The following is a 10,000-nucleotide window of genomic DNA, read 5'->3' as shown; positions in this document are numbered from 1 at the left end:
ACCAGGAAACAAACAAACAAACAAACAAACAAACAAACAAACAAAAAAATCATTAAGTGTCACGGATTAAGTGCAATTACTTGTTGGGGGTTCATTTGTTGTCTGTGCAGTAGATGATGTTGAAAGCCCTGGAACAAAAATTCAGACAAAATAAATTTGAAATAAGATTTGAGTGGGAATAAGTAAACAATAGCGAACTTGCACTGGAAGTTATACGACGATTATTGGCTCCGACATTTGTTCCGGTAGGTGTTGGCTATAAAGACAAACGTAGAAACAAAAAACACCATTTAAAAAAACCGATTGAGCGCACTATACTTACTAGGTGGGGTCCTTGTTGTTGTCTGCGCTGTACTTGACGTTATCTCTGTTAAAAAAAGATTCAAAATTCAAACAGAACAAATTTGAAGTTAAATTGCTGTCGGTTGAGCTATTATGAAGGGAGTAAAGAATATGAGCTCGCTTCGGAAGCTATAACATTGTTCCAAGCAAGCCGATTATTGGTTCCCACATTTTTACCGATAGGTCATTAGTTCGAATCCCATAGACCTTATTCCAAAATGGCCGTCATTTAAATTTTCTTTTTTTTTTTATTCAAATTAGCCCTTGATGCCTCGTTCTTGAGCGGAAAATTCAAAAGAATATTTTGCTTCGAGGCATCAAGGTCTAAATTGAATGAAAACAAAAGAATATCTAGATGTCGGCCATTTTGGAATAAGGTGTATTGAAACCGCCTGAACTTGTCCAGTGTCTAGAGGAGACAAGTTCTTAAGTTGTCGAGGTAAGTCCGAGAATCACTCCTATTTGTCCTTTAAAAGACGCACTTCAAATCTTTTTGTTTTTTTTTTTTCATATACATTTCGTTCAAAGGAAAATGTAGAAACAACAAACATCATCAACAATACTGAACCGACTTGTTGGGGTTCCTGTTGTCTGCGCAGCAGAGGACGTTAAAAGCTCTGAAACAAAATCTACAACCAAAGAAATTTGAAATAAAACTGTTAACGGTTGAGCTGTTTACGAAGGGGAATACAAAATAGCTGTTGTAGGTCAAATATGGTCTCAGGTTGAGAATCCATTTTTACCTAGGTTATATTGGTGATCCTCATTTTACCAAGGGTGAATAATTGTGTGCACTCGAATTAGTTTAATCAGCTATACTTATCGTCAAAAAAGGGATTTGGAAACACCTACACCTTTCCTCCAGCTCTATCTAACGCATCTCAACACATGTTCTTAATGTTTCTTACCATCTTATCGGTTTCTGTATTCATACACTTATCCATTACAACATATAGTAAGGGACCATACTATGCACTTACCGGTATTCGAACTCGGACGCTCCAGATCTTTGGTCCTGTGCGTTCACCACCACACTACAACGATGGACATACTCCACCTAACACAGTGCCTTTCATTATTTATTGCTCTATAATGAGTCATAATTGATAGCCATATATCATAATCAAACACTAATTTTTCTTTAGGCTTAATTTAGGCTCGGAAAAGTGTTTGTTCAGTTCATTTGAGTGCATAATCAACCTAGGTAAAACGAGGATCACTGATTTAATCTGGGTAAAAACGGATTCAACCTGAGACCGGATTTGACCTGCAACATAGCCACCTCGCCGCGGAAGCTATACCATTGTCCAACACGAACCAATCATTGGCTTTCACATTTCTTCCATAGAAGATCATTAATAATAACCGATCGAGTGTACTTACTTGTTAGCGGCTCGGTTGCTGTCTGCACAGTACTTGACAATGAAAGCTCTGCGACAAAAAATAGAAGTAAAATGAATTTAAAAGAAAATTATCGTCGGCTAAGCTGTTTATGAAAGGAATGAAGCATTGCGACCTCGCACAGGAAGCTATACCATTTTTCAACACCAGCCAGTTATTGGCTTTCACATTTCTTTCGGTAGGTTTTTGCTGTAAAGATCAAAGGAAAACAAAGAACAACAAGTGACATTAACAGCAACCAATTGAGTGCCCTTACTTGTTAGGGGCTCTGTCGTTGTCACTGAAGTACTTGACGCTGAAAACTCTGGAACGAAAACTACAGACAAAATAAATTTGAATTAATTGTTGTCAGTTGAGCTGTTTATTAAGGGAATTCAGAAGAGTGAACGAGCTTCGGAAGCTTAACCATTGTCGAACACAAGCCGATCATTGGCTTCCACATTTCTACCTGTAATTTTTGGCTTTAAAGGCAAAGAATAAGCAAAAGACACCCATTAAGAATAACCAATTGATCTGTATGAGTGCACTTACTTGTTGGGGGCTTTATTGTTGCCTGCGCAGTAGATGACGTTGAAATCTCTGTTACAAAATTTCAAAAAAAAAAAGAAAATGAAATTAAATTGTTGTCGGTTGAGCTGTTTACGAATGGAATTAAATGATAACGGTTACCCGGGTGAAAGGAAGAAAATAATCGTAGGGCATAGTATAATCACTGTGAAGTCCTTTTTGAGAACTCTCTTCGAAAGGATCGTCTTGCCCTATGACTCAAAGTAACCCCTGAGAGAGCTTTAATTGTCGGTCGTCCAACATGGGTTATTCGACTCATATACGTCTTTACACAAACCAAATGATGGGCGCAAAATGTGTCTCCAGCATAAAAAAGGGCCATTAAGGATAACAATCTTTCATTTTTTATGTTCACTTTTAACCCGTTCTTGCCAATCTAGTTAGTGGGCCTGTATTGCACGACGTGAACGAAATGGAATAATGGCCATATGATTGAGATAGCGCAAAGTAATATAACGAGGCGAAGTTTTCGTTGCCGCTGCCTTTTTCATTGCTAGAACCCCCTACTTTAAGAGGAGAGCAAAGAAAAGCAAACGGCAAATTGCAGGCTGAAATTTAGTATATCAACCCAAAATTAATTAACAATTATTCAATGAGCGCGCGCCTGTGATTTTCACTGGTAAAAAATGGTCGTATCAGCCTTTTGGACGTACTTTTGGAAGGACGGTGCCTACTATTGTTAATCCGCATACGTTGTGCGCTTATCGAGATGCTCGGATTTCCTGTGGGTGGTGCTTATTAATACAGGGATATTTTTGCGCGGTTCAAAACTACACAGAGAAAGCGGAAATTAGCGAGCGATCTTTGTATCTAAAAGGAAAATTCCGGTAACGACGCATTTTTCAGAGATAATTTAGCTTCAATTTGGAAAAGAAAGCCATACACTGCTTTGTATTTTAAAGCTTTTTACAAATAATCTTGATTGATTATCTTCGAAAAATGTGTGTTACCCTGAATTTTATTTTGAGATTTCGATAACACTTGTTCATATTCAGTAAACCGCGCAAAAATACCTAGGCACCGTCCTTAATATTACGTTGAACTTTGGCGCGGTTGGCCTGTGCACAGACTGTAAAATTTGTAAACATGACGGCCGACTAGTGCATGGTTTTCAAAGTTTTTGATCTTTTATTCCTTACTTTTCTTCACAAAATACTTCAGAAGTTTTAAATGTTTTAAAAGTGCTTAAGCGAGGTATGGAAGGTAAAGATTTCTTTTATTTCAAAAATATTTTGCTAGTTGTTTGGGGCTTTTGTTCACGATCGGTGATTTGATAGCCTCTCTATTAACACTTACCTCGATAACTTTATGATTTCTGTACTTATATAATAAACAAATTACTTCATTGTTGGCTCGTTTGTACGATTTTTATTACTCACTCGTTGTGAAGAATCGTTAAACCCACACGTTCGTTTACGCGATCCTTCACAACTCGTGAATAAATATCGCACGCACTCACCAACCATGAAGTAATCTTTATTTATCCTGGAGTGCTGATAGTATGCGCTCACTCGTGAGAGATACTATCAGCACAAGAAGATAAAATTTGTATCCCAGAGCGGCCATGTAATGTTCTGTTTATTACATAGATGTTGATTAAATGTCCAGATTAAAAAAAAAAACTTGTTTTATTCATTTTCGAAATGGTGAAAAAGTGGTCACCAACCATCAAAACACGCATGCTGTTTAACATGAAACAAGATATGAAAGTTAGGGCAAAAAAAATCATGATAATGTCAAATTGTGCAACAAAAATGTTAATGTAGTATAGAACAATTATATTACAGCACAAAAGTATCTTGCAATGAAGGGGAAGCTTGCGTTTTATTGGCTAATCGTGTTAGTTACCATGTCGACACCTATATGGTCACATGTGAAAGATAAAAATGATATGTTCACTGCGAGTAGTGAAGACATGATTTTTTCGTAAGAAGGAAAATCCTGGTATTTCGTAAGTATCTATCTATATAATATACATTTGACATGACTTATTTCAGTGCATGTTGGCCACAGCTATGGAGATCTCGGTAATAGCTGTATTTCGTTCAAAGCCTCTCTCAGGTTTCCCTTGAGAGTTTTGACTTCGGGAAAAATTTAAAGCACCTCGGGATTTTCAAAATTGAATATACCATTCCAATGACTTTCAAATATTGCAATGATTGTGCATAACACTGTGTGCCACAAACTAAATAATATTTACCAGTTGTCAAAGTTGTTGTCAGTACTAGTGCAGTTCCGTTGCTAGCACAGTAACGATAGTAGCAATAGGATGACGTATGCAAAGGACTCAGCTTATAAACGTAAAATCCACCGCAGTTGCGAACACTGATGTAAACGAAGTATTCACAGCAGTCGTGGTCTCCAGTGAAACACACCCTACGCACGACAGCGCCATCCCCCACAGAGGGGTGTCCTCCATGAAGCCAGCCTGGATTTTTAGCACCACAGTGATACATCTCAACACAAGTATCAGCCATTTGATTTCCAGCCTCTCTGTCAAACCGGTACCAGCCAGACAGGGTGCTTTCGTTGACGCAACCAAGAAGTGATTGAAAACGGTTGTGTCCATGCGTTGCTGCTCGGTTCGCTTCCGTGAGCGATTTGTAGTTTGAACATTCTGAAAAGATTTCAATCGATACACTAAATTCATTGTTAGAAAAAGGCATCACTTCCAGGCTCCGAGTAACAACACTCACACAAATGAGAGGAAAGAAATGATTTACAAGAGGACAGGAATGAAGCAAGAGAAGCCCTGACGTGACTGAGCGAGAGCTGTAATGATATGTCGGCCAAGGAGTGATTTTCTAAACAAAAGGAAACTCCATTTTAAACTGCAATTTAAGGTGGGCGTTTGCTTGGTCTTAGGCATAAGAAATGACACTGTGCCGTTCAAATTGTTATTCAAACCTTGTCATTCTAGTTAATTTGCTTCCTAGTAAACACAGATGCACTCTCAAATTCCCAGTCAGAACATTCACACTAGTAATAACCAAAGGTTAGGTAGGCGGCAGGGCGATGGAGCTGAAGGTTTTATCAAACGTGGATTATTTCAGCACTAGAAGACTTCCCTGTTTATATTACCTGATCTAAACGCCAGTAGAGTTAGGAGAATTCGAGACAGTTATGCAAACCCGAGACTTTCGAGAATTCTCCCAACCGACCGAGCGTTAAAATCAGGCAATGAAAATAGGGAAAAAGTCTTTCTATTGCTTTTATAAAATAGCTTCCTTTTTCAACAAATACTTTTAGAATCCAGTGAATTCCTGTTAAAAATACATCTTCTCAATACATTAATACTGACAATAGGATTTTCGCCTAGCTCGAGATCATCAAGAGTTGCAAATCGTTGTTTTTCTTCTTTTTCTTCTCGGAATAGTTTACCTATATAATAATTATTTATCAGTAAGAAATCAATTGATGTTTTAATCCTTCGTATTATTTTTCTCTATCAAAAACCTTCCTGGGCTTTATCCGTGGCACAAATTTCAAAGGATGGACACAATTGTTTTTGGCAAAAAGTGTTTGAATCTTGCCAGGAAAGCCTCTCGCACCAAAGGTAGCAAAAGGAAATCCGGAAATTAAAATGCGTTCACACCTGGTGCTTGTGGCAGTCCGTTGCCGCAGTACCGTGAGTAACACCTGGGTGGATCAAGGCGGTAAACATAAAACGCTCCACAGTTGCGAACACTTATGTTCTTTGAAAAGTAGCAGCAGTCAGTCCCATTCGAGTGCTGCAAAAAACAGACTTTTCGCTGCACAATCCCCTCCGCCACTGTGGGATGCGTGCCATTGAGCCAGCCTGGTGAGTCTGAGTTGCAGTGATACATTTTTCGACAAGAATCTGCCATTTGAGTTCCAGCCTCTCCGCTAAATCGATACCAACCAGAAAACGATGAATCACACAGGTTACCAATGCTGCTGTTAACATGGGTCATTGCTCGGTTGGACTCATTCAGAATTCTGTAGTTGGAACATTCTAAAACAAGTTTTAAAACAGGTAACAATGTGAGGATTATTGTCTCAAATGGGGCAGAGAAAGGGGACATGTTATGAATTTAAACAAAAGCTTTATAAAGTCGCCAAACACAGTCCGCCGAACAAAGGTTATCCCAGTTATCAATAATGAATGAGACCCCAACCCTTAGGTATAGCCAACCATACAGCGCACAAAATTTTAGTTGATATTTGGACAGTTAATTACAGACTTCGTTGGTTGGAATTTACGCGCTCTGTTCTCCACAGGAAATAAAGCCTTTCTCATCAAGGGCATGTAAACCCAAAAATATGACTTTTTTCATTTGTCGCTTAATGTGGCAGTGAAAAAAGGGCGAGAAATGAAATATTCTGTGGTTCTGACTTCCGGTTAAAGCAATGGCGGGTGGCTGTGACGTCGGCAGTGGAACACAAATGCGGCACAATCTAGAATCTATGGTGGCTTGTGCTGATAGCACTAGTTCAGAGGAGTTTTTACAAGTGTAATCAGGGAAGTGAATGCAGTTTCTACGACAGTGATGTTCGTTAAATCTCAGAAGCTTCCATGGATGTTGGGCCTTGTCCTTATCTTTTTGAACCATGTAGAGTCCGTCGTAATGTGGAGCCTGAAAGTATCAGCGAGGAACAGACGGAGAGTGAAACGAATCGCTTAGAGAACAGTGGAATTTGTCTCTGTTGATGTTCGAATGTTTTTTTTCGCCGTTTTCTATATTGTAGGTGCGAGTGTGGAATGTGCCAGCCGATGCCCACAGCTTATGACAGCGTTTGTTGTGGAGAAATCGAGCAATTTTTGGCAGAAGGCGGAAGACCAGAGACTTGAGTTGCAAATGTCCTGCATTACAGAGCACCCAGGATTTCAGTCGAACTGCCTTGATGCCTGGGTAACAATGGCACGGACAGTCATACAGCATACCAGTATGTTTACTATTAATCAAGGGCACCCAACGAGTAAATTAAGCCAAAAGCCTTTTTAAAGTCATTTGAATGTTCATATCCTGTTGGAATCTGTTGATTATGCGATCATTTACACTTCGTAAGCCATCATTTCGATATTCGGATTTCTCGCACCTTCCTATTGGTTGGTGAAGGTTTAAAAGTTATTTCGAAATCAAGAAAGCGTCTTTTGCAAGTTACCGCAGGAGAGACGAAATTTGCGATTATGACAACGCCACCCGAAGATGCCTTTCCGGACGCCCTAGCTCTTCGAGAAGTTGTCCCGGCTCAAGCTCAAGCTCAAGCTCCAGTGGATCCAGTTGACGGGAATTCCTTTTTTCTGGTTTCTTCCTTTGGTTTTTAGCTAATTTGTTTCGCCACACTTTTGTACTAGTCGTTGTTCGTTATCCCTTATACGTACTCGCGCCAATTACGTTTGTGCCTACCGGACTCTTAATGAGTTTTGTTTGTGCTGGTGTGTTTCTTTTATGAGTTGGGTTTGTGCCTGCGGGTTTCTTTTTCTCGAGAATTTATCGTGCATGCCGGCTTGTTTACGATTATGATTTTATTTTGCATGCGGGCTTGTTTAAGACAATTTATTGTGCCTGCGGGCTTGGTTACGTTGTTTTAGTTTACATGCGGGCTTGCTTAAGAGATTTGTGCCTGCGGCCTTGATTATGAGATTTTATTTTGCTTTTGGGCTTGATTTCGAGATTTCATTGTGCCTGCGGGCTTGTTACGTTGCTTTAGTTTACATGCGGGCTTGTTTACGAGAATTTATTGTGCCTTTGGGGTTGTTTACGTTGTGTTTATTTTACATGCGGGCTTGGTTAAGAGAATTTTTTTGTGCCTGCAGGCTCTATTGTGCTTGCGGGCTTGATTACGAGATTTTATTGTGCTTGCGGGCTTGATTACGAGATTTCATTGTGCTTGCAGGCTTGATTATGAGATTTCATTGTGCTTGCGGGCTTGATTACGAGATTTTATTGTGCTTGCGGGCTTGATTACGAGATTTCATTGTGCCTGCGGGATGGCAGCTGTATTTATTGTGCCTGCGAAGTAGTGTATTGTTTCGCACCTGTCGCTAGGTGCATACTGCTCGGCCTGGTTGTTTTCCGCGTTTCACAATTTTAGTCGCCCGGCATTGTTCTTTCCTCACACGTTTGTTTTCAGTGTCCAGTTTCAAGCTGTCAAGGCTTGTTTTTTCTTGTTTGTTTTTTTTTAATTTTTCTGGTCCTTATACTCAAGTATTCCTGGTTATAAGACAACGACCCTTTGCAAGTTTTGAGGGAGTGAATTCAGAAGTTTGAAGGGGGAAAAGAGGAATCGGTCGAAGATGTTTTATCCAAGCTCGCGTCCCTCCTCTTGAGGAAAAAATCCCCCGTTTGACAAGGATGAGGCGTTCGATGTCCTGATTGAGCTTAAAGCGGTGGCCCGTTCATCGAACCAAGCTAAATTGCCTTATTTCCAAGCTGTTTTTCAAGCTCTCAAAGTCAAGACTTCAATCCCCCCTGATCAGTTCAGGAAATATTTGGGAGATAAGCATCAGGAACGTGTCCTAGATGTCATGTCCAAGGTCGATAAGTCTGTTCGGAGATGCGCTCCAGCTCTACCCCGACCTTGGCAGTTTCCCGCTCCTAATCAAGGTTATAGAGGCGCTTTCGGTTCCGTCCAGAGCTTTTATTGTGGAAAACTGGGCCACATACAGTCGAGATGTTTCAAGCGCCTCTCTGATCTACGGTATAACGCAGGTCCTTCAAAACGGTCAGACTGTCCAGGCCCGAACTCTAAACCTCCAGTATAAGGGAGACTTGTGTTTTCTCCTCGTAAGAGGATTCTACGGTCTTGTTTGGAAGCAGTTTGCTTGTTCATTTATTACCAATAAGTCTGTTTGCTATTTAATCCTTAGTCGTATCTTGTTTCTATAGTTCTTTATTTCTCCTTTAAAGGGCCAGTAACTCACGTGGGTATGTCTATTTCTTGGGCATGCTTGTGGGCGTTTCGATTCGTAAGGCGCGGGAGTTCTGTCTCCTGGCAAGGAGTCCTTACCCACGAGTTTTCCCCCTTTTAAATTACTTTTCTAGAGCCCAAGGAAAAGGTGGAAGTGTGAACATTTTTTTTCCACTTCAGAAGGGGAGTTTCAAGTTCCTTTTAACCCCCTTGAAGCTGTCAACAATGCCACTTTTAGATTGGATTTCCGTGGGTAAGGCACCTCTCCAGGGAGTGGTTTTCCTGGCGCCTGGCACTCACCAGCTTAGCTTTTTCGTTGTTTTGGGGGTTTATTTGTAGTTCGGGGGTTTATTAAGGTATGGGAAGAGGTGTACCAAGTAATAAATCATACCTGTTCTCGACAAGAAGTTGCGTTTTGCTTCTTACAGTCGATCTAGTGGTCTTTTCCGGAGACCGGAGTGATGTGCCCATCCCTTATTAATAACGAAGGATTCAAACAGGATATGTTACTATGCTCCTTGTAATGTATTAAGACTTTCTAAACAGATGTTTTTTTCACCTAGAAGAAGTTGATCTGTTCGGATATCTTAGCTGAAAATTGAAGTGTCCGAAAATTTTAGGGAATGACGTCTCAGAAATTGCTAGCTGAACGTTACGTTCTAAGAACTTCCCAGCGAACCATTTGGTCACCCGAAGTTCTAGGTGACCTTTTCAGTGCCAAAAACTGCAAAAATACCCCTTCCGAAAAGCACTACTTTTCCCATGGTTGCGAATCTTTTAGGTGATGTTTGTGTACAGAAACCTATAGCTGTTT

At 40.2% G+C, this 10,000-nt stretch overlaps 1 protein-coding gene across 1 annotated transcript in view; it reads right to left on the bottom strand.

The window, feature by feature from the left end:
- The window catches only part of LOC138039714 (uncharacterized), a 106,896-nt gene that overhangs the window by 5,498 nt on the left and 91,398 nt on the right, over positions 1–10,000 (bottom strand). The window contains exons 12-18 of the mRNA XM_068885561.1: positions 5,906–6,286; positions 4,511–4,927; positions 2,275–2,322; positions 2,000–2,059; positions 1,726–1,773; positions 323–367; positions 81–128 (exon numbers count right to left, since the gene is read on the bottom strand). Of these exons, the coding sequence (XP_068741662.1) occupies positions 81–128; positions 323–367; positions 1,726–1,773; positions 2,000–2,059; positions 2,275–2,322; positions 4,511–4,927; positions 5,906–6,286 (1,047 nt within the window). The remainder of the gene's footprint in view (positions 1–80; positions 129–322; positions 368–1,725; positions 1,774–1,999; positions 2,060–2,274; positions 2,323–4,510; positions 4,928–5,905; positions 6,287–10,000) is intronic.

This window comes from Montipora capricornis, chromosome 3, assembly GCF_036669925.1.
Source record: "Montipora capricornis isolate CH-2021 chromosome 3, ASM3666992v2, whole genome shotgun sequence".
Taxonomy (NCBI): Eukaryota; Metazoa; Cnidaria; class Anthozoa; order Scleractinia; family Acroporidae; genus Montipora; species Montipora capricornis.
Note: the sequence above shows the minus strand (reverse complement) of the source record. Positions and strands in the feature narration are given on the sequence as shown.